Consider the following 25,603-nt stretch of genomic DNA (forward strand, 5'->3'; position numbering starts at 1 on the left):
GAGCACACAGAATGAATGGAACACCAACAGTAATGGACCAGGTTTTTTTAAGTTTAATACTTTAAAAAGAAATAATGAACAGGTAATGCAAAAGCAGGGTGGTGAATATCTTTACGATACAGCAGCCCTAAGCCCATTTATAGACTGAAGAATAAAAACCAGTTTTAAGGGAGACTCTGCAATTAAACAGGCAAGGTGAGAGAATTAGATCTCTCATTTTACAGGGCAATTAGGATGATAAATATATGTAAAGGAAATTTGAAATCACTACCCAAGCCCAAAGAATCAGTAATTTTATTACATTAGTTCTTTCTCTACTTCTTCCCGACATTGGTTTCTCTTCCCTGTAGCTAATAAGAACCAGTGTCTTGCAAAAATTGTTACATCCTCTTCGGATGACTTCACAAATGTTCACTAAGCCTCGGTAATCTCTGAGCATTAAGTAGAGGACAGATATTATAGACTTTGAGCCTTTAACTTTTCTAAAAAATTTTAAAACAAGTTATTTCAAAGCATAATCCATTTTTTTTTAAATGCCACATTCTGTGACTTTCTTTCATGATAGATCCAATTCAAGTAGTTGCTAATAACAAGTCTATATGTTGTTCTCATGTACTCCTGCATTGTCACAAGACATCAAGTTCATTATTTATGGGGCATTTTTAGTTTGTTTATTTAGTCTGTATTGTTCTCTTTGATGGTTAAACACATCCCTAAGGCCACAGTCCCCTGGGCACACAGTATCTGCAATTACTCCTACTTCAGGGTGGTGCTCTGGAACCAACTAAATGAAATCTTATTTCGCTCTGCTATTAAATTACTGTAAAACTAAATAAGAAAATTATTTTCTCACTACTAGAAATTATACAAACAACCACATGGAGGAATTTTGAATACGAGTTTTTATAATTTCACAGGGAACAATGAATTCATAGTTGACGTCAAAATGGACCTTGAGGAGGTTTTCCTTTCCTCTCCAACTCCAAAAAAGAATTTCCTCCGACTCGTTTATCCTCAGTGGTTTTAGCTAGGTTCGTGTTATCCATTTTATGCCAAGATCTCACGCAGTATTAGATGAGGGCCTGCATAATTTTTAAGAAAGCTTGGTGAACACCACGTGAAGAGTTTCAAGAAGTGGTAACTAAATTAACTTTCTCATTCAGTTTTCTGCTGTAATGATTTCCTTTCCTGTATAATCACTTATTGTCTCTTTGCCTTATATCTCAACCGGTACTTGGATATAAAGGAGATAATGAAGGAAAGGTGTCTATAAATTTGAGCTACAGAGTGTAATCCCATGTCTCATGGAAGATGCACATGCAGATTCTGAACTTCAACCATGAGAAGTTAACCCCATGGAAAAGGAAATATATCTTTTTTTTTCAGGGAAATATTGTAGGTCTCTCCAGGCAGGCCTGAGTATTTTTTTCCAATTTTAAGAACACCCCCCCCCAAATGTAGCCTATTCCATTTTATTCCTGACATTAGGTCCCAGAGGGGTGATTGGATCCTAGGCTCCTGAAGCAGCCTCATAATCCTTGGCTGACATGCTGAGTGGCACTACCCAGCAGACATGGTGTCCTTGCATAGTGGCACAGGCAGAGACTTTAAGCAGAGTGTAACCCCTCCCTCCAGAGGAGGAATTCCTGAGCTGGAGGCCTTAAACTCCACTGGCACCATGACTGGGCCTCCCTCTCAGAGTCTATGAACTTCCTAAGAAGATAGGCACACGCGGACGCATGCCAACGTGCGGGCTCTTCTTGGACACGAGTGTATAACTTTGCTTAGATTGGGGTCAGAGAACTAAAAGAAGGAAAGAGCCACTTCCCCAGGACAAATCCCAGTCAGAATCTACATCCTCAAACCTGGCCCCCAAGAGTAAACCAAGAAGCAAAGGAGGGAAAGTCCGATGTGGACTGACTCCTGAAGCTCTTTCGGGTTCTCAGTGTGCCCGCAGGGCAGGGACAGGTATGCTAACAGACCTCGAAAGCTATTTCCTGAACATGTTGATAATGGACTAAGATTCGGACCATGTGTTGCTCTGAAAATGTTTTCTTACCCCTTGGTCTGGTTGTTTGCCCTTTTTCATGTGAACTTCAGCCTGTGCATGCAGTTTACGTGCCTCTACTTAACCTCCCTTTGTTTCCATGTCCTCGAGTGCATGATGAGAATGCAAATAGTATCTATCTCATAGCATTATTATAAGGGTTGAAGGAATGCTATATGGAAAGCCCCTAAAACAGACCAGACAGACAGCACTCAGCGAATCTGAACATTAGCTATAGTTTAAGGGTTTTAAATTATTACGTAAATATGAACTAAAATTGATGCGACATAAATGAAGGTTGTAGCAGGTGCTCCATCCCTCCCCCTGAGAATGACTGAGACAGAAGCCGTAGGTCTGTAGGAGGGTCTGTTCTTCACTTCAGGAAGTGGCCAATGCCCTTCTCCTTGTCTGTTCTTGGATTCAGACCTGGGCAGACAGGGAAGCTTCTCCATCATCTTTTTGCCTTCTTTTATTTCCCCATTTTTCTTGTGTTTTCTAACATTGGAAGAGAACTAATACTACTAAGTATCTACTTTTTGTCAAATACATTACATCATTCTTACAAAACACCCCATTTTACAGATAAGGAAACTGTGGTTCCGAGAAGTTAAAATAAAACTTTCGGAATGTTTTCTTCTTGGTCTAGGGAAGGCTTAGGGTATTATTTACATTATAGTATAGTATTAACCTATTAAGTTCCTTTTTGTCTCAAGTACATTCTAATCAATGAGAGATTTTCATATTACAGAGAGTGGATTTGTCTACTGTCTGACCTCAGAATGCATTGTGGAACCTGTGCGTGCCTCTCTTGTGCACCCTTAGGCATCCTCTCACTGTCCATCTTCCAGCCCTGATACCTGAAGAGGCCAAAACATCAGGTCCTGAGAATGGGCAAACTGCTGTGCTGCCACATCAGACAGCCCCTTCCAAAATGACGCACTTACAACTAGAGTAATGCATCTTTTACCTGTTTTGAAAGACAGTCTGCCTGGTGGCTTCAGAGTGTTTTGAGATAAATCAAAATAGAAGTAAAGTTGCAAGAGTAAATGTGTTTCACTGCCGAGGAGGATTCTTTTAATCACTCAGCTCACTTACCTTCTTCCATTCTGAAGCAGTTCGCAGTAGTTGGCAAAAAAACATAATCTTAAGAAATTCAGTAAGACCTGTTGGCTGATTGTACCTAGTGAGCCTTTCCTGTCCTGTGATGCCTACATAGTTTGGGGTAATGCTTGTAGATAATTTCAGACATTTGCTTCTCTCAACTCTGGAGCACTTTTGCTGCTGAGTATAGAATTCCAGAGACACACGGGTATGGAACTTGAGCTATAAGGCTTTTAGTAATAGTCGCAGATCAAGTGCTTAACTAGATTGTGTGCAAGTCCGTAGAAATCCCAAGTCAGAGCTTTAAAATAATAACTTACTGAGTTATGATTTCTACATCTCATATGCTGTATTCCTTAAATCACATGTTGATGGCTAATCAGCAGAATCCAAAGACACAAATTAGATGATAACAATATTTACAGAGAAAATATATGTGTAGCTTGAAAAGTAAGGATCCTCAGGGTTGCAATCCCACCAAAAAAAAAAAAAAAAAAATGTAGCCGTTGCAATCTGAACTCCCAACATTGTAGCCAAGAAAGGAATGAATATAACAATAGAGAGAGTTTTAAGACAGAACTTCTTGGTTAAAGGAGTCTGGACCTTCAAGAAACATGTTTGAGAAAGAGTCAGAAGAAATACTAGGTAAGACAAATTAATTATTCCTATTCCTCGAGGAATATTCTAGCAGTTAAATTATTAAGTGCTTATTTTGGCCAGGTGGAAGAATTTGTGAGGGCATAAACTCTATCTTGTTCACTGCTGAACTCTTAGCACCTAGCAGAGAAGTGTTTGGCCATAGTAGGTGCTCAGCAAATACTTATTGAATGAATAAATGAGTGAACGTGGTAGGGAGAACTTAGCAAAAGTGAGAGCATAGTGTGTCTGTGAGCATCGCTCCAGTTTGTAAAAGTACAGTTACTGATTTTTTACCTAATTGTTTTCATTCAGCAGACCTACAAAACAAAGTGTATCACAGATACCCTCTGGTTTTTATGCTGGGAAAAGAGAATCCCTTTCTGTTGGATGTAGGCTGCTACATGTTTTGATTCTAGTAGCAATATGGCAGGGTTAAGGTCGACTTTGTAGGATAATCTGGTGCCTGTTTTTGATAGATATCATGCAAATAGACACTTATTTTCAAGATGCTCAAACAGATGATTAGGGGAAAGTTCCAGCAAACCTTGAAACAACAAAAAGGAAAGGTTTTCCCACTCCCACTTCCCATTACGGTGCCATCCTGCAGAGGTTTCTGCAACCCCACAGCTTCCTCCTTGCTTCACCCTTTTCCCAGGTGAAAAAGCTTTGCCTAGGAAGGACAGCGTGTGACTGTCAGTCTAGCAAGGAGAGGTTCTTGAGAAATCCACTCCACACGCAGTGCTTCCAAGCCCCTCTCGCGGGAAGGGCATCATGTGATCTGCAGCAGGCAGAGCTGGCCCAGGGAAACAAGAAGTTGGCGTAGAATCCTGGGGCCCTCATGCTGGAAGGGCCTTCCAGAGAGGACTTCCCACCCACCCTCCCTCCACTAGCTGGACAGTAGAAAGATGTGTCAAAAAACAAATTCCTGGATGAACACATGGAGGATTAAATGAATGAGAGATGATTTCACGCCTCCAGAAGTCCCCGCCATCCCACTTGAATAGAAAGCTAACTTTGAAGCCACTCTGTTCTCCATAGCACGGTTTTGTACATACTCAGCCTTGGAATATGGTTGCCATCTGCTGCCAGTGCACAGGACTAAGGAAGTATCCGGGAGGGTAGGAGGAGACCAGGCGGGAAGAAGAGAGACACTCAAAACGGGCTAATGATCTCCTTTGCGTTGGAGTCTGGGTTTCAGAACATCAGTCCCATATTTCAAGAACAAAACGCCAGTGTGTCTTAGACCACACCAGGCGCCGGCACATCAGATAAGACCTGCGCTGTGTGGAGCTCAGTCACCGAGCCTCGAGAAGTACTCAAAGTGAAATTAAAGGAGCAAACTGAGGAGACTGAAAGGAGAAAGGCGTAGCTTAAAACACAATCAGGAGGGCTCTGCAGATATGTGTCTTAGGGTTACAGTAGTTCAGAAATGAATCTACTAATTAAAGGGCTAGAAAATGCTATAGATCCCAGGAATTTAAGGATCTTAGAAGAAATGAGACATTTCTCCATACGCTCTGAATACCTGGCGATCCTTTAGTAGACTCTCAGGGTGAAAGTGACCTGGCTGTTGTGCACTGTTGCAGATTTAAACAGTTGATTAAGAGTTACAGATGGCTGTACTAGAGGCCTGGGTGGGTGGTCCTTTAAAAGCAGTAAAGGCTGTTAAGCAAAGCCAAGTAAGACCAGAGAGCATCTCTGCAAGGCAGTGACTAGCTGTCGGATCTTCCTAGTTTCCCTGATATTATCTGTATAAATTGTTGGTTATGGCACAGAATCATATTGCTAATTTATATACTGAAATGACATGCCAGCAAATAATTATTAATCTGGGGATATACACTAGTGAAAAAAAATTACAGTTAACTTTGCTTTTGAAAAAGGTTAACTAGTTGAAGGCAAGTATTGTTATATATTCAGTAGTAGTTCTCTATCTCAAGTTTGAGAATTTGCAAGGTGGGGAAAAAAATCCTTTTGGCCATGCAAGGAAATAATCTCATCAGAGATATATGTAATATAAATTTAAAAACATGGACAATCCCAAGCATGCAAAAATCACTTTAGGGAACACAAAGTGATTGCCCAGAAGTATGTCACACGCAGTGCCTTGGTGTGGTCGAAACAGTAAATATTTGTTGCTGCGTGAGCTCTGGCCTTGACTCCTGTCTGCCATCAGGAACAAGTCACACAACTGTGACTCACCCATAATTAGAAGATTAGTAATGCCTTAAATCTATCTTGTATACTGTTTCTCTTCTTAGGAACCCTATAGGCTTTCAGATTCTATTTTATTTGTCCTATAGCATCCTTGTGAAACACAAGCTTCTTTCTTTTACACGTGGGATAATTGGTCCACAAAGGAATAACTTAATTCTTTGTCTTTAAATAGGAAATGATTGATAACCATTATATGACACAGCTTATTGTACTATTTTTCACATTATTTCAGGTTTCCCAAGCAAAGGACATATTTTATTTCTCATTATTATTTTTAATTGGTTTTCAGAAAAGTTGAGATAAAAACAGAATTTAACAAATATCCCATGGAGATATTTGGTGTTCTCTTTTCTTTCAAGAATAAATTAAGACCATCTCTGCCCCTCTCTCCTGACTCTCTCGGCAGATAGCCGGAGTCCCATGCCAATTTTCAAATGAGTACGCCTTCATTCTAATAGCGGGATCACGGTCCCCCTGACTGAGGAAGCAGCCTTGTAAATTCATGTCTGGAATCTGTAGAAGTTACTTTTGATTATAAACTTTAACAGTTGACCTGAACCTTTTTAAATAGTACTAATATGTGACCTGGTTGTGAGTTCAGCAATAAATTTATATCCAGTATGTGAAAGGCCAAAGAGAAAACTAGTGTCTTTTTATCATCTCTGGTGACCCACACTAAATATTGCATATTTACTTTGTAAATGAGGACACCCAGTGGCCACCAAGTGAAAATATTCTAAACAATCCCTGACACTGTTTATGCAAATATAAATACCCATTATCAAAGCTGATTGATAGATAATCTCTGTAACATCTGTTACCGAACAGTTTACCTTCACTAAGTTAGGCAAGAGTGCCTGGAGTTTGGCCTGATCACTTTTATATCACATCACAGATTGGCTGTCTCTTCTCACTTTGAGTGGCAAAATTCCACTGAATTTTCTGATGACAGGAGGACCCAATGAGCTGTCTCTTGGGGGAAATGGAACCAAAGAGATGGAACAGTATGGCATGTGTCAGAAATCACAAATGAAGGAGCACAGATTGTGGGAAATGCAGTGAACACATAAAAAACCAATTGCCTTAGACCTTGAATTCATACTGAACACTGAACTTCCCTGATGAGAGGGGGTACGGTGATAAAGGACAGGGTGAAGAGCATTACCCAGAACTGTAGGGGCACAAAGATCCCTGGGATTACATTATGCAGACATAGCTCAGAGGAAAGGTGCACCCTCATGGCCCACAGGGTGCCTACTTGTTGTTAGCATGTTTGTGATGTGTGGTGGAGAGCTGAGCAAGTAAGCCCTCAGACAAGACCCCCTCAGTGGGAAGAAGTGTGCTGGGCAGTGTGAGGGATCTGATCATTTGTGATGGTAGTTGTACTTATAACAAGGCAAGGTGCTAGCCTTCGGGAAGCTGGGAGTCTTCTTATAGAGATAAGGTGGGCACAAATGCAGAAAAATGGAAAGGCACAATAATCAATAATATACTGTTAAGGACTGTTAGAAAGTTCAGACCTATCCTACAACATTCAGGTACAAGAAACATTTCCTTATTTCTCTATAGAAAATTAAACCCAAGGCCTCTATCACTAAGTTAGCAAGAAATTTTGTCAAGTTTTAGGGCTCCCTTCCCCTCCCTAGACTTATACAAGACTCATAAAATCTAGGGATCAGTCAGATCCTTAGTCTTTAATGGTCTTCATCATCAACATTACTTGCCTACCTGACAAAGATGCCATTTTGGCTGGTACATCTGACTGCCCGGTACTACTGTGTTAGTTGGGTTTAGACACACACTTCACAATGGTCCTCTCTGTTGAGCAAAGGCCCAGCCCAAGAGCATCACTGTTCCTCTCAACTGGGTGTCTTTCTATGTCCAGTCTCCAAAAGTGTGCCAAGCAATCACCCCAGCTGGAGTCGTGTACAGGCAGAGACCTCAAACCTTGGCACCTTTCTCATTTGAGGAGAAGTTGATTCTTTTTCTCCTCTGTCAGGCCACCTCAGTCTAACTCCAAAGCACCCGTGTCCCCCACCTCACCCAGAAAGGGCCAGGCTTAATTCCCCATAGAGGACCTAGATTCAAAAAAACAAAGCCTTCTGTCTTGGGCCTTTGTTTTTAGGGCTGAACTTCTGATTTGGGTTCTAAAGTCACAGGTCCCTGGAGTAAGGGAGCCCAGAACGGTATGGAAGGTTTGGTCTTTCTCAATCGCCTTATTATTATGAAAGTCTTCTAATTCCATGGGGGAAAACCAGAAATTAATGTTTCAGTTTACTCCCTCACCCATCAGTGGGAACTAGTTAAAGAGAAAACTCAGGATGGAGTTCAGTAATCAAAGAAGGCTCCACAGAGAAGGAAGAACTTTGAATAGGGTTCTCAAATGGTACGTAAGATTTGGTAAAGTAGAGAAAGCACAAGAATCTCAGAACTCAGGACAAATTCAGCAGGAGAAGAGAACTAAGAATGAATGCAATACATCAAGAGATGGCAAAATGTCCAACTTCTTAGATTAATGCAGAGATTTTATTTGGGGAAAATTGAGAAAATAAGATAAAATCGGTGAAGTAAGTCAAGATAATTAGAATGTTACCTATAGCAATAGAAGACTCTTACAGCTTAATATCTTCTTTCCTGTAATATGTAAATAATATAATAAAATACTATATAAGAGAATACATCAAGAATATACTAAAAATAAAATAAAAATACAATACCTTACTCCTAATGAGAATAATTACAAAGTATGCCTTCCACTTCATTTACTTACCAGGGCTTCCCAAGGTTTTAAGTTCTGACAACAATTATTTAGACTCTTCTTCATCTCAGCATGAGCCAAAAAGGAACTTACATCTTATTTTTTCTTAAGGAAATCCTGTGCCTGCTTCTATAATGGATCACCCTAGGTGGGCTGTTGAGATGTAGTTTCTGCTACTTTCTTAAACTGGCCCACATCAAATCACCTCTGTGCTTCTATCTTAACCAGTCACCCAGCAAAACAAATTTACCTTTTTCCTTGGCTTTTCCTTGTTACTTTGAGATAGAAGGCCTTCATTCCTCAGTAGGTATCTACAGTCTATCATGGCTCAAGTCCACACTTGCTATAGAGAAAGAGTTTAGCCCCCTCCTACCAACAAACAGCTATGCTTAAAAACCAGCTGTCACAATGGAAGCAACTTATTTTTTTCCAGGGAGACACAAGCAAAGAGATCATTTGAGCATGAATCTGAAGATATGCTTCAAAAGCAGTTTCAGAACAGTAAGCTACAGAGGAGGTTCTGTGAATTGGGAAGCTCCGTGATTAGTCAAAAAGCTTTTTTTAAATGATACTATAGGGTTCTGTTTTCTCACTTATTGAAGTTCAGACAAAAGTTTTCCCAAGGTCAAAAAATTAATTTTTTTTTTTTTTTTTGCGGTACGCGGGCCTCTCACTGTTGTGGCCTCTCCCGTTGCGGAGCACAGGCTCCAGACGCGCAGGCTCAGCGGCCATGGCTCACGGGCCCAGCCGCTCCGCGGCATGTGGGATCTTCCCGGACCGGGGCAAGAACCCATGTACCCTGCATCGGCAGGCGGACTCTCAACCACTGCGCCACCAGGGAAGCCCTAATTTCTTACCTAACTATACTTCATCACCAGTTGATGATATTTTCCAAAAGAATGCCATTCCTGGGAGTTATGCTGGATCTTTGAACTCACTGAAGTTAAAATTTTGTTTTTCCTTTAAAAAATAAGTATATGATGATGCAGAGATCAAAAAGGTGAACAGGTTAGTAAGTAAAAAGATGCTTGTTTTTTTTGTTAGGTTGGGTGTTTTTTTTTTTTTTTTTTTGGCTGCATAGGGTTTTGTTGCTGCGTGTGGGCTTTCCTTAGTTGTGGCGAGCGGGGGCTACTCTTCTTTGCAGTGTGCAGGCTTCTCATTGCAGTGGCTTCTCTTGTTGCGGAGCACGGGCTCCAGGCACACGGGCTTCCGTAGTTGTGGCTCACGGGCTCTAGAGCACAGGCTCAGTAGTGGTGGCTCACAGGCTTAGTTGCTCTGCAGCACGTGGGATCTTCCCGGACCAGGGCTTGAACCCGTGTCCCCTGCATTGGCAGGGGGATTCTTAACCACTGTGCCACCAGGGAAGCCCAAAAAGATGCTTGTTTTTATATAAACACTGTTTAAGTGTATAGTTTCTTCTCAAGAAAAATAAAGGACCTAATTTATTAACTGTGCATTTGAATATATGGGCCCTTCTTTAAGGCCTATCCAAAGCAAGTTCAAACTGCATCCTTTGTGAATTTAAGTAGATCATTTTGTTCATTTTTTTATCCCACCCACAGATGCAGTATCTCTGTGTTTTTGTTCCCTAGATTTAGTGAACAAAGGAAAAGGTTACAATAGGGCAGCAGCTAAATTTGTAAGGAAAGAGCTTTAGGAAAAAAAAAAAAATCAAACTCCTAAAAGGTGTCTCAAAAGGTTTACAATATAAGAGGATTTAAAGGCATCAGCCTCAGATTTCATTGATTTTTCTCCTTGGTCCCAGCAGGTCCTCCCTCTTCAAGAAGAAGCCATTTCATTTCAGCTTTGGAATGAGGGCATAGGTGTCTTTCAGAATGTCGTCTAGGATTATAGCTATCCAATGCCTTTGTTCACAGCCTTAAAACTTACGTTTCACAAGCTGTACTGTAAGAGAGTAAAGGTGTTTGAACTTTCAGTGTTTTAGTCCACTGGAATCAGATGCTCAAAGTATATAAATTCATAAAGTATGGGGCTTGATAATACCCCAAAATGAAGTGTTAACTTATGTTTAGAATTGGTTCCATAAAGTTGATGTACAATTATTTGTTGATTAATTGTTTGATAGTATCCTCACCTCATAGCTAAAAGGATTTAAGTTGGCTTGAAAGAATATTCAATACATTAATAAATAGGAAAATATATTTATCTATAGCTATAAAAAAGAAATCAGAGTAGAAGTAAAATAAGGAATTGAATGAGGTCGAGGATAAATTTTACATAGAAAAGCATACCATAGGTCCTATATAGTTGCTAAGATGTGGCCTAATACTTTTTTACTCTTTCAAGTAAAATTTTAATGTTTGTCACAAAACTCATTTATTCATACAACTATAATGCTGACACTGGTTCCTTTATTGAGTTTACAATTATATTAGTATATGAAATACATATATGTAATACACATTTTGAAATAATTTTTTAATTTTTTATAAAATATTTAAAAGTTGATTTCCATTTACAGTTATTACAAAGTACTGGCTATATTCCCTGTGTTGTACAATACATCCTTGAGCCTATCTTACACCCAATAGTTTGTACCTTCCACTCCCCCACACCCTACATTGCCCCTCCCCCCCACTGGTAACCACCAGTTTGTTCTCTATATCTGTGAATCTGCTTCTTTTCTGTTACATTCACTAGCTTGTTGTATTTTTTAGATTCCACATGTAAGTGACGTCACACAGTGTCTGTCTTTCTCTCTCTGACTTATTTCACTTAACATAATGCCCTCCAAGTCCATCCACGTTACTGCAAATGGCGAAATTTTCTTCTTTTTTATGTCTGAGTAGTACTGTATTGTATATAGATAGATAGATAGATAGATAGATAGATAGATAGATAGATAGATAGATAGAGATAGATAGAGATATATAGGTGTATATATAGATATAGATAGATAGATACCACTACATATGCTTCTTAAGGACCTTTAAATACTTAAAATGTGCTCCAGAATGGATGAAATTTCATTAAATGTATGAATTATATATATGAATGAAAATTCAAGTAATATAAAAGACATACCCAACCATAATATTGAGATCCTTAATAGAAAAGCGTTAGTAATTTTAATATCTCTGTCTACCTGAAATAATAAGCAGTGACTATAAAAGTACACACAGGGTGCTCCCAACTTTCATTGGTCGTGTATTCCTGAAAATATGTTTGAAAGTTAAATTTCTGAAAGTTAAAGAATTGATTTATGTTTTAGGAGAAGAATTCCGTTACTGATGATAAAAAAAAAAAAAGAAAATGATGAAATCGCTAATGGTTCCTGTAGCGCAGGCTTAAGACAACCTGGAAGGTAAGGGAGAACTCTCATTGGGAGATGGCCCAAAGCATCCCCCTTATCACCAGGAATGGAGAAGTAAAGCAGCGCACCTCTCCTTGTTGTAAGCTGATGACCTTCCCGTAGTTCACCTGCAGGGGCAATGAGAGCTGGGATATGCTAGGTGTATGGAGCCACAGTAGGAGAAAGAGGTCTTGGTCTGCCTACCACCTTTCACTTGCATAAGGGATTTCCCCAGAGCCACCCTCCAAAGACGGTGGAGATGCCAGTGAGATAGAATGAGGGGGTAGGGACATGCAGGACCATCTGCTGTAGATGATAGAACCTGTGAGCAAGCAACCCCTAACCTCCTGTGGTGCAGAGGCTCAGCAGGTATCCCCTCGACACATAGTGAAGTATATACATGACTGAGGTCTTGCCCCTGGCAGGGCAACAGATGTCGATTTGGGGAGGAAGAGGCCTGAGTTGCCACATGCATTCCAGCTTTCTCCAGCAAGAACTGGCTCTCTCCCAGTGGGACCAGCTTGGTAGGTAGCACCAAAATGTGAGAGTTTACCATCATCACTAATCACCTGATATAGGAAAGAGCAACTTCAGCGTGCTATCAAAGCACAATCTGGGAGAGGGTGTGATAAGAGGCTGGCTTGTGGAGGCCTGGCCACCTGGCCCTATTTCATGTGCTGACCCACTTAGCGCACGTGAGCCTGGTGGCCCAGATTGAAAGCTCAAGGGCTATTCAGCCCTGACATTTGACTTCGGCCTGTTGACTTGACCAAAATTCATCTCGGTTTTAATTTGAGAGCTGGTGTTTCTTTCCAAGCCACAGAGACTTCCAATTCCCATCTCCCTCTACAACACCTCACCCTTGCACTAGTCTCATTTTATATATCCGGGCTGAGAAAGGACTGGATTTCACACCTAATTAAAAGAGATTGTATTGCCTGCTGTTTCCTTTCTTGTTCCTTTTCCCTTGTGCACAGGCAGCTTTTTTATTCTCATGCTAAGTCCTATCCCTGGACACCCGCCGTTTCAGGGACAGGCAGGGCCTGGGTTCCTACAGCACAGAGAGCCAGGCCCTGCATCAGCTATTTCACCACAAGCAGAATACCCCTCCAGTACTCACTCCCGCCTCAGCCTCCTCCATACTGTGCTCACTCACAGAACACGATCACTTAGAATACATGATCACTTTCAAGAGTAGAATTCCTTGTGTGTTCTGGTGAATGCCATCACAGGCTGACTCCACATTTTTACTCTAGTGGAGAGAAGGTAGGTTACTATTTTAAAACACACAGAGAACTATTTTTATCACTTTTTTCATTTTGCCCCATCAGTTCTTTGTTCACACCACTGTGGGGTTTTTTTGGGAGGGGAGGGTAACGTGGCATCCCCAGACACACAAAATCTTTGTAAAGTTGTATGGTTTTGTAGATGAGGGTTTTTTTTTGTTTTTGTTTTTTTTTGAATAGCCCAATTGCCTATTCAGTGCCAATCTAAGAAAGAATGGAGTTAACATTTTCACACCATTCCTTCCTATACAGTCTCTGAATAACCATCTAATCAAGGTTTGTTTTCAATGGGGAACAAATCTTCTACAGTAGAGTATTTCAGATTTATTCCGTTGGAATCTATACATTAATGCCCACTGGATGAAAAGGACCTGTTTCACAAAAGCCTGGACATTGCCTTGCCGTGGCAGAAACTTTTTCCCACTGTGTTAGTGTTAAAAATGAAAGAAAGCCTGGGAAAGGACTTGCTTCAGCATTGTGTGCTGGAGGGACGAGGCATGCTTGAATGGACCGGCAGGGTCCCGCATCACATCTGTACACATATCAGCAAAACGATTCAGCCTTTCACGGCTGCTCACTGCAGTACAGGACCAGTGCTCTCGGAGAAACATTTAAAAATTGTGTCTACAAAAATCCAGCTAGGCTAGTCAGGTCAAGTTGTATATGTGTGCAGGTTTGAGTTTGTCTCTGTGGTTTCTAATGAAGTTGGTAACATTACTCCAATAACCGGAACTCAGAATATTTAGCACTTTTTGTTGTGATTATCTCCATAGGGTTACCTGATTACTTAGATAGAATTGACCAGTTCAATCCAACAAGCAGTTTGAATTTTCTTCTTGAGACTCTGTGTGTGTGTGTGTGTGTGTGTGTGTGTATGTATGAATATGTGTAATGTAATGATAGCTCTTGTTGTTGACCATTTCCAACTCTAAAGCAACCTCCATCATCATTTTCAGCGTCTTTATCTTTTCTTCTACGTCCTGAGAATTAGGATGGCCCTCAGTCTTTGGGCAATCCAAGTTTCATTCATCAGCAATCCAGTATCATGTGATAAAAAGAGTATCAAGGGGCATGGGTTCTAATCCCACCCCTGCCACTTACTAGCTGTGTAAAACATTGGGCAAGTCATTTAGATACTTTGAAAGCCTTGACTTCCTCTCGCATGAAACAGTAATAATAGGACCTGTCCTGAAAACATATAGGATTGTTATAAGGAGTAAATGAGATGATACATGTGAAAGAGTTTGTACGCTGTAAAACGCTACATGGTTATTAATTATTATGATAATTGTGATTGAGCTTCTTCCCAGAATTATCAGAAAGAAGACAACTCTTTGTGATATATGATAACTCTAGTGCTATAACTGCAAGTGGTGCTATGAGCAATTGTGTGTTTCAAGAGTGTTTTCACCTGTGTGGAAAAAATTTTTTAATAAGCCCATCCTACTCAGAGATGGTGATTTTATCAGAGACTCAACCAGTTTTAGTACTTACCATTTTACTTAAATGATGGAGATCTTGGTGATAGTAAAACTGTATATAGAAAACTCTACATTTTAGTGCCAGGCCTCACTTTTATCTCTTGCACTGTTCCATTTATAAACTTCAAAAAAGTGTTCTTTACTAGATGACTGAGGCTATGTTGAAGTCCCAAGGCCTAGAAACATGAACATCATACTAATTTGTGGATAGGTATAGAAGTAGCTGGAGAGCATACTGGAAAAACCTTTTCACACAGCTTTACAGCAGACAGTGGACACCTAAGGGCCAGACTTCATTCAGGGGCAAAGAATGCAATACAGTGAAGCAGATAAGAGTGTAAACTCTAGAACCAGACTGCCTGGGTTCAAATGCCAGCTCAACCACCAATTGCCTACATGGCCTTGAGTGGATTTCCTAATTTCTGTGGCCTCAGTTTCCTCATCTGAGGTATGGGGATAATAATACTACCGACATCATAGGGTTGTTGTGAGGATTCAATGAAATAATATACATAAAGTAGTTAGAACTTGACACATAGTAAGCTCTTGAAAAGTGTTTGCTCTTGTTATTATCGCAGTACACATACATCAGGGACTCAGCAAGATGTTGGAATTTAGTCTGTTGACTGATTTCCTGAATTTTCCTTCCTAGGTTATTGGGCCCTTCCTCTGGTGCCATGTTTTGTATTAACACAGCTATAGAGGATTCATCATGATTCCTTACCCTGACAAAGACAATTTGTTTTATATAAAATAAAAAAAATAGAAACAGTAGCCTAGTGAAATATTTTAGGCACCTAACAGACCTAATGGAAGTCGGAATGAGAAGGAATTCTTTTATGTAAAACTTTGCACAAATCATATCACTGAAAGAGAACGTAGAGCCCATAGGCATTTATTAAGTTAAGTGGATATATGTGAGGCTGACTAAATGTAAAGTTGAGAGCAAAGGAAATGAATTAGTATATAAGAATGAGGTCATATCCACTGAACTCAGACAGCATGAGGAGGTAGGGCGTAGCAAGGTAGAAAACCTTGTTGAGCTCAGACTTCCCTGAGCTGGCCCTCTCTCCTAGGACAGAGGAGAAAGAAAGTGAGGAGGTGGACATTCCTCTGTGTGTAGGCCATTACCTCTGGGTTACTTCTAACAAGATATAAGGATCTGGGTCACAGCCAACAATCCATACTTGGGTCACCTGGTTTTGAAAGCCTACTTACTTGGCCTCCCTCAAGCTGATCGTTCAGTTGTGAAGGCAAGAATGGGGAATCTGAAGAATGGTTTGGAGAGAGGGATTCTTTAGAGAGGTAAAGTAGAAAAATAGGAAAGCCCTAAAACTCAGTGTTATAGACACCTGTTATCCTTCTCAATCTGGGGTCTAGATGTTACCAATATTATCCCTTGCCTGCACAGCCTGGGATATATGGGTGGCAATAGGTCAGGCTATCCACATCCTCCACGTAGCTGACTGCTGCCTTCCTACTGGGAGCTGTTTGATACCTCCCTCTATCAAGCACAGAAAGCACCCAATTTCCGGGTGATCGTACATCCCACTCAGGGTTTACTCCTGCTGTCCTGACCTAATTACCAACAGTGCTCCCTTTCACTCTCAAAAGTGCCCAGTTTGAATGGCAAATGTGGTCACCTAGTGTACTCCAGTCTCCCAGGTCAACACTGCCATCTTTGACCTGTTTAACATTTCTTCTTCAGTAAGCCTCAGAAAATTCAGACAACCACCAAATCACAGACAGCCACCCTAGAAAGTACTCAAACAGGTTGTGAGAGATGATGAGAAAAATGCGTAGATACAGAAAGCAGTGGGCAAGTGCCCCTTTAGCCATCAGATTGCATTCTAGAGCCTGTCCCTCAACTGGAAAACATGGTGGCAGCTGTTGGGTGGATATCTTAGAGTGGGTTGAATTTTCCAAGAATTTTTGCATACCTCGTATGGATTTGGGGAATGTGCCGTATAAATTATTAGAAAAGGAATTTAATTATAAGTATTTTTGCTGTCTATGAATAAAGTAAGAAATTTTGGTAAGTTAAGGAAAATGTAAGCTTTCTTAAAGGGCCTGCTTAAGCCTAAAGTGGAGGCAGAGTTTCATGAGAACGAGTCTTGCATTTGCCTTTCAGTCCCTCTTTGCTGAAGTTGTAGTATAGCAGGCAATGACCCATCTGTGTTTTAGGCTGCTCTGCTTCAACTGACAACCCTGGCTGAAGGTCCACGGGGTTAAAATGGATTCAATACACCAAAATAGCTGGAGCACTGCTGGAACAAAATTCAAGGCCTTGTTTCCATAGGACATCACACCCACAAGTTGACCCTTGTGCAAAGCCACAGAGCCTGCTTGTGTCTGCAAGGCGGTGGGGGGGAGTGATTCTAGGGCCCATGAGTATTGCCCACCTGAGGCCTAGATTTTAGGGATGCAGTCAGCTAGCTCTGACCCACGCCCTGTCTTGTGTCTCTCTTGCCGTGCAGGTGACATCAGTTGCAAGGGGATGACCGAGCGCATTCACAGCATCAACCTTCACAACTTCAGCAATTCTGTGCTCGAGACCCTCAACGAGCAGCGCAACCGTGGCCACTTCTGTGACGTGACGGTGCGCATCCACGGGAGCATGCTGCGCGCACACCGCTGCGTGCTGGCAGCCGGCAGCCCCTTCTTCCAGGACAAGCTGCTGCTGGGCTACAGCGACATTGAGATCCCGTCCGTGGTGTCCGTGCAGTCGGTGCAAAAGCTCATTGACTTCATGTACAGTGGCGTGCTGCGCGTCTCGCAGTCGGAAGCCCTGCAGATCCTGACGGCCGCCAGCATCCTGCAGATCAAAACGGTCATCGATGAATGCACGCGCATCGTGTCGCAGAACGTGGGCGATGTGTTCCCGGGGATCCAGGACTCGGGCCAGGACACGCCACGGGGCACTCCCGAGTCGGGCACCTCGGGCCAGAGCAGCGACACCGAATCAGGCTACCTGCAGAGCCACCCGCAGCACAGCGTGGACAGGATCTACTCGGCGCTCTATGCATGCTCCATGCAGAACGGCAGCGGCGAGCGCTCCTTCTACAGCGGTGCGGTGGTCAGCCACCACGAGACGGCGCTCGGCCTGCCCCGCGACCACCATATGGAAGACCCCAGCTGGATCACGCGCATCCACGAGCGCTCACAGCAGATGGAGCGATACCTGTCCACCACCCCCGAGACCACGCACTGCCGCAAACAGCCCCGGCCGGTGCGCATCCAGACCCTGGTGGGCAACATCCACATCAAGCAGGAGATGGAGGACGACTACGACTACTACGGGCAGCAAAGGGTGCAGATCCTGGAGCGCAACGAGTCCGAGGAGTGTACGGAAGACACCGACCAGGCCGAGGGCACCGAGAGTGAACCCAAGGGCGAAAGCTTCGACTCGGGCGTCAGCTCCTCCATAGGCACCGAACCCGACTCCGTGGAGCAGCAGTTCGGGCCTGGGGCGGCGCGGGACGGCCAGGCCGAATCCGCCCAACCTGAGCAGGCTGCGGAAGCCCCGGCTGAGGGCGCCCCGCAGCCGCATCAGCTAGAGACCGGTGCCTCGTCCCCGGAAAGAAGCAACGAGGTGGAGCTGGACAGCACGGTGATCGCCGTAAGCAACAGCTCCGACAAGAGCGCCCTGCAGCAGCCTGCGGTCAACACGTCCATCGGGCAGCCACTGCCAAGCACCCAGCTCTACTTACGCCAGACGGAAACCCTCACCAGCAACTTGAGGATGCCTCTGACCTTAACCAGCAACACACAGGTCATTGGCACAGCCGGCAACACCTACCTGCCGGCCCTCTTCACCACCCAGCCCGCGGGCAGCGGCCCCAAGCCTTTCCTCTTCAGCCTGCCACAGCCCTTGGCAGGCCAGCAGACCCAGTTTGTGACAGTGTCCCAGCCCGGCCTGTCAACCTTTACTGCACAGCTGCCAGCGCCACAGCCCCTGGCCCCATCTGCCAGCCACAGCACAGCCAGTGGGCAGGGCGAAAAAAAGCCTTATGAGTGCACTCTCTGCAACAAGACTTTCACCGCCAAACAGAACTACGTCAAGCACATGTTCGTACACACAGGTGAGCGCAGCACCCCCCCCCCCCGGAGAGCTGGCAGCAGGGGGAGGGGCTGAGGGGGCTGGGGAAGGGGGGGCAGGGCAGCAGGTGCAAGGGAAGGTACGGAGTCATCTTTCAGATTTTAAGGAAGACCCCATTGTAAACCATCTTCTAGAAGCCCCGACTATGCCCCCATCACAGGAACCAAGTGCCCTGTCACAGAAAGACAAAGTCACAGAAACCCTTTGTGGAAAAGGGCTAAATGAGAAAACCTAATACAGAATTTGCAGGCACAACATTCCTTAACTTCACTGAACTTTGAAATATGTTTTTGATCCTGGATGGTTAGAACTGGAAAAGTCCTTGGAGATCATATACTCCAGTCACCTTGTGTTACAGACAAAGTCATGTAGGCAGAGCAGGGATGAGGGTTTTAGTCTGTAGTAAGTTTTATATGAACCATCAGCTTGAGGAGGCCACAACAAGGCTGATGCAAGCGGAGGCTGCATTTATGGTCCCTGAAATGAGGAGGACTGATAGATTTGCTCTGTTTTCTAGTGCTTGTTCTCTATTTTCCACATCTAGATACCACAGTCAGTTCTGTGTACTCCCTTTTGAAAGGACAGTAGACTCACTGGGGCACACTCAGAGGAGTATGAGTAAGATGGAAAGGGACGTGAAGCCATGGCATGTGGGTCATTGCTGAGGTGCCAGAGGTGTTCAACAGTGCCTAGGTTTGAACTGAAAGCGCCTACTGCCCTTTGTCCTCTTGGCAAAGTTGCTTAACCTTTCTATACGTTAGTTTCCTTGTCTATATAATGGGGGTAGTAGTGATATTTCTTCCTTGTAGTGCTGTTTTGAGGATTAAATGAACCAATGTATATGAAGTTCTTAAAGCAATTTCCAGCACATAATAAGCACTGTATAAATGGTAGCTATTGTTCACACTGTTAGTATTATTTAAATGGTTTGGAGGGAAGATCCCTTAAGCTTGTTCTGTTTGGGTCCAAAATGTAGAAATGGACCAATGAATGAAAGCTATAGAAAGATTCAGTTAAATAAAATAGGAAGTTTGTTAACAGGCAGAGTTGCTCTAAGACAGGCAGACAACTTCCAAAGGGAGTGAGTTTCTGTAATTAGAGGTGTTCAAGGAGAGAATGGAAGATCATTTCATAGCGATGTTATACAGGCGATTCAATCATCCATCAGGCGAGTAGTTGGGCAAGATGGTCTTTCATCCCTGGAGTTCATGATTCTAGAGCTAAGATCTCCTGACCTCCCAGCCAGAGCCCTATCCTAGTTCCATAATGGGACAGGCATTGAGGAGCTCCACAATGCTCCTCCCTATAAGGGACTACATGTGTGATATGATTTCACATGGATTCTCTTGTACCTGAAAATACCTACCCCAATGTTGATCACCATATTTGGAATTCCTATGATGAGAGTCACTCATCTCTCCAGGTAAACCTCTAGTTCCAGAATGTCCCTGTTAAATGACAAATAAATTGTCAGGGGGAAGTTACATACATGAATTACAATACATGAAAACAAGTTGGTTACTCAAAGCAACATTGTTCCTCAGGTCAGGTAGCAGGAATAGCTAGGGGATAGGACATAAAGCAGATCAATTTAAATTGGGGAATGGAAGGGAAGGACAGCAACAGACACATCAACACGGAAGTGAGCAACTGAAATAGAACATTACTTAAGATGCAATTTTCCTTCTTTGCAGTTCAACTTAAGTCAGGACAGTACGTAAATCCATGTATGTGCCTTTATGTGAATCCTTAAAGATGAGTTTTCATACCTCCAGAAAACATAGTGACTCACTACTGAATTCAGGAAGAAAATCAGGTAGTAGTAGTAAGTCACTATGTTTACTTAGGGTAAATGTGAATATCTAATAACCTGAGATCAATCGAGGACATTTTCCATGTGGTGTGGTATGATCATTATTTAGTAAATTAATCAAATAGTAACATTTTTATTTATGTGGCAATTTATGGTTTACAGAGTGCTCTCCCATAGTTTATGTCCTTTCCTTCTCTGAGCAGCTTTCTTATCCATCAAATTAAGGATTAAGGGGAAAAAAAAGAGATCATTTGTGGAAGTGTATTCTTAGCCAAAGTTGACTTTGCTGGTCTTGGATCCATGAACATTTCTACTCACCTTCTTTGCATCTCTTCCAGTAGACCTAGCAGATATAAAGTTTACACACTCTGTTAGATCACGTATTGAAATAAGGCTTTAAATCTGGAACATAAAATTTTTAGCGTACTACCGAAAAGTGTCTTTTGGGTGTATAAACACATTTATTCAGTGGATTCACCAAAGGATTCTGTGGTTAACCCAAATAACTAGATTTGCTCATAAGAAAACCAGCAATGGGTTTGCAAATTTAGACATCACAGATACAAAAGCTAAAAGTAAAGTCATTTTATAAATCTGAGTTATGCTCAGAGGGTAGCCTTCAGATCTCTAGTAAACTATGAAGTTCCTCAGTAAATTTTGAAGGTCTTTCTGTTGGTGTGTATAACCTGGCCACATCCAGGAGCGATAAATGTACATATATGACTCAAGCGCCTCATTTAAAAGAATCAACAGTCTTCCCTTTCACCCCCGAATCATTTGGCAGTGGCAGTTTGGAACGGTCATTTCTCTATCAAGACTTTTGTCTGAGTGAAGTAGTCTATAACCTAACAAAATTTAGGAACAGTTAGTCTAGGTTTTCAAAAGGCAAGACAGCCTGAACATATGGAAGTAATTCAGGACCTGGATTCACTTTGGCCGACATTTCAAAACAAAGTTTTCTCCAGTTTCTTGGGAAAACATCAAAAAAGTGGGGCCTCCCAACTTTACAGGAGCCCAGTGGAAATGATAATAATCCACAGCAGAAAGTCCAAATGTTAGTCTAAAATAAGATTCTAGAAAGTAGATACTTTCTAGAATACTTGGAAGAGTAGAGGTGGATTCTGTATTCTTACCTATGGTCTAACATAAAAGAATCTTACCAAGAAAGAGTAGCTTGACAGAGCTAAAAGGAAAGAAACAGGTTCTCCATCACAGCCACTATGCATGATAACTGGCTTTGCAGGTTAGCAACTGCAAGTTTTAATGTAAATGATACTTGCTTTCGACAACTGCAGAGAATCGATCCTGAGACCTGAATTCTAACTCTATGTTAATGGTCCACATATTCATTGAAAGGACGCGATTGTAACAAATAAGTCGTCCATCGTATTCACCTCGGAGCTAAGCTCTACCTTAGAGAACCAAGGAAGCTCTGGTTGTAGAGAATATTCCATAATGATTATAACACTGAAACTTAGAGCAGGGACATAGTGAAAGACGACTGTGCTGGAATTAGATTATCTGGGTTCGGTTTTGGTTCCTCTAACTGTGACCTTATGCAAGTCATTTAATTTCATTACCTTCAGTTTCTTTGAGTGTAAAGTGGAAATAATAATTTCCCACCTTTTGAGTAGCTGTAACGGTATTATGCATGTGAGAGCTTTTCATAAAAGGTAAAGTACTACTTAATGTTTTTTTAAAAAAAAAAAAAATCGTCATCGTTACTTTAGCCCCTCCACTTCCAGAGGCACTGAGTTTTTTTGCTCTATCTCCAATCTCTGAGTAATAAACTCTTGACATGTTTCCTTCTTCACTGGAATTCAAATGCTGAAGCAATGTGATACCCCTTGGGTTTCCCTTGAACTTCCTCCATAACATGAACTTTTTTTTTCATCCCTTAAGGATTTTTTCAAGAAAATCTCTCACCAAACCACTCTATCTACTGCCAAACAAACCATGGTAGGACTTCATCTCTTCTAGGAGTTTCTCAAGTTCGCTTTACTGCAGCTTCATAAAAGTTGTGAGGAAGAAAAACAAGAGTTAAGTACACATTTGAAAACAAGAGAATTGGAAAAAAGCAAAGATAACACAAACCATCCTGTCATGGAACAAAGCAGGACTCCTCTATGCCCTCTCCTAAGAGAAAAAGCAAAAGTCAAAGGAATGGGAGGGAAGGAAAAGACAGAGGACATAGGAGGATAAGCCTGGGTATGAACGTGGATGTGGAAGCCAAGCAATAGGGAAAATTCAAAGATAACGTGGGAGCAGTACTTCTCAAAGTGTGATCCCCATAGCAGCAACATGCAAATTCTCGAACCTATCCCAGACCTGAATCAGAAACTCTGGTGAGGGAACCCAGCAATCTATGTTTTAACAAGCCCTGATTCACACTAAGTTGGGAATCGCTTCCCTAGATGGCCTGGGTGATTAGAAGGAGGATGGCTTCAGGTTGCTTTTGATACATAACATTGTTCCCCAAAATTCCACTCACAAGAACCTATGTGTTTGGAAAAAGTAAAACATAGTTATGGACAACAGCTTGATTTTATAGTGATAAATTATGTTATGGAAGCAAATATCTTGCATATGGAAGGTTCCATGGCAAATGTCCCCTTCTGGCACTTAAAATTGACTTATAACAATGACTTATCATTATGTAGGTGCCTCTATGCCTGCCCATTAGAATGTAAACTTTGTGAAAACAGAAACAATTTTATATATAATTACATATATATGATATATAAAGAAATATATATCTTATACTTCAATATACCCAGCATAATACCTTACACATAGTAAACATTCAAGAAATATTTAATCAGTGAATGAGTTGAATCCTTCTCTAATGATATCTAATCACTTCCAAATGGAAAAGTGGCCTATTTCCAGAGTTGTTTATTTATTGTATGATGTAGTTCCATAGAAATAATGCAAAAATACTTTGCACATTTATATATTAAGTACTTTCTCCAAGGATCTGAGCACATTTCAGATACCACGTTCTGTCTGTTTGTACTTTGCCCTATATAACAAAGTTGCACACATAATAACAAAACTGACTAAGATGGCGTTCAGGGTATTTATTTATCACCAGGTACAGGGTTGCCAGATTTAGCAAACAAAAATACAGGATGCCCAGTTAAATTTGAATTTTTGGATAAACAACAAATAATTTTTAGTCTAAGTATGTCCCATTCAATATATGTGGTGTAGTTATACTAAAAAAGTATTTATTGGTTATCTGAAATTTAGATTTAATCTGGTGCCATATATTTTTATTTTTTGCTGTACGCGGGCCTCCCACTGTTGTGGCCTCTCCCGTTGCGGAGCACAGGCTCCGGACGCGCAGGCTCAGCGGCCATGGCTCACGGGCCCAGCCGCTCTGCGGCACGTGGGATCTTCCCGGACCGGGGCACGAACCCGTGTCCCCTGCATCGGCAGGCGGACTCTCAGCCACTGCGCCACCAGGGAAGCCCTGGTGCCATGTATTTTATCTGGCAGTGCTCTTCAGACAGAACTTTCTTTTAAGACCCAATCTTAGGACTTTTGCTTTAAAATCCATAGATGAATACAGGCATATGTAGTTGCTTAACAAATATTTGTTGAGTGAGTGAATGAATGTTCACTCAATTTCCAGGAGAAAATATGTAAGCATGCTTTCCAGGAGAATTTAATTCAGGGGACTTAGATATAAATGCATTATTTTCTCAGCAAGACTTAAATTTCTTTTTCTTTTATTCTTTTTCTATACACAAAGACTGTATTATATCTGTGTTCCCACTTGTGTTTTCTTCACCAACAAATGGTAGACATTTGGGCCTTTTCTGAATCATAGTATCAACAGCCCACCCGAGAGTCACTAATGCCCATTAGTGTCCTCTGGACGATTAATTATTTTCTTTGTTACTTTAAGAAGCTCAGCTATTTGGGCCATGAATTTTATATGAATAGATATAGTGATGATAGTCTCATAACAATGTCATCCATATAGTAATAATAGTGAGATCAAGATCGTGATGTGATCATCCTCACATAGAGCTTGGGCTGTTAATTGTATCAAGCCAGTGAAGTAATGAACAAGTATAAGGTTTGAAGTGAGAAAGCCTTGATTTTACCACTTTCTGACCTAGTGATTTTAGGTAAATTCTGTAGTCAGTCTGAGCCTCAGTTTTTTGTCACATAGGTACAGATTTTAATAGTACTTAGTTTACATGGTTGCTCTGAGAATCAAATAACATAATTTATGTGAAAGCACTTACCTGTAATACCTTAAAATTACCCAAGCCATTTAGGAACTTACATGTTATGTTTTATAGCAGCATCATACATTTTGCAGCATAATCTAGAGAGCAGGAAATTGTTAACTGGAGAAGGAGGGGATATCTGGCTCAGCTGGTGTCATACTCTCAGCTATTACTGACTTGTAGAGGGACCTGCAGGATGTTATTCTACCACTCTAATGGAGAGAACATCTTCTGGGGCTGTTAACATCTACCCCCTCATAAAGTTGTAAGAAAAGTCAAGTAATGTGGGTGAAGGTCCCTGAGAGCTTTAAAATTCTGCTTGACACCAAAACTTTTTAGTTGTTGCTAAAGCCACAGAGGTTCTGTGAATACAGTGTGTCCCCAGTAGGCAGTCCCCCCTAGACAGCCTCACAGTCCAAGATGGTACCAGGACTGCATCCCTGGAACTGGAGAGAAAGGCTGGCAGGCGGTCGTGAAGGCCCAGCTCCAACTCGACTTCTCTGGGTGGAGAGCAGACTCTCCAGCCAGTGAAGGCTCTGCATGACCCGAGCTGAGCACCTTCCATTCTTGTCATGGAACCTTTCCCATTTTCTGTTCCAGTCTTG

At 41.9% G+C, this 25,603-nt stretch overlaps 1 protein-coding gene across 14 annotated transcripts in view; it reads left to right on the plus strand.

Moving 5' to 3' along the window:
- The window catches only part of ZBTB20 (zinc finger and BTB domain containing 20), an 821,511-nt gene that overhangs the window by 766,682 nt on the left and 29,226 nt on the right, over positions 1-25,603 (plus strand). For all 14 annotated transcript variants that reach the window (XM_049709898.1, XM_049709909.1, XM_049709901.1 and 11 more), the window contains one exon: positions 17,320-18,924. In XM_049709898.1, the coding sequence (XP_049565855.1) occupies positions 17,320-18,924 (1,605 nt within the window). The remainder of the gene's footprint in view (positions 1-17,319; positions 18,925-25,603) is intronic.

This window comes from Orcinus orca, chromosome 5, assembly GCF_937001465.1.
Source record: "Orcinus orca chromosome 5, mOrcOrc1.1, whole genome shotgun sequence".
Taxonomy (NCBI): domain Eukaryota; kingdom Metazoa; phylum Chordata; class Mammalia; order Artiodactyla; family Delphinidae; genus Orcinus; species Orcinus orca.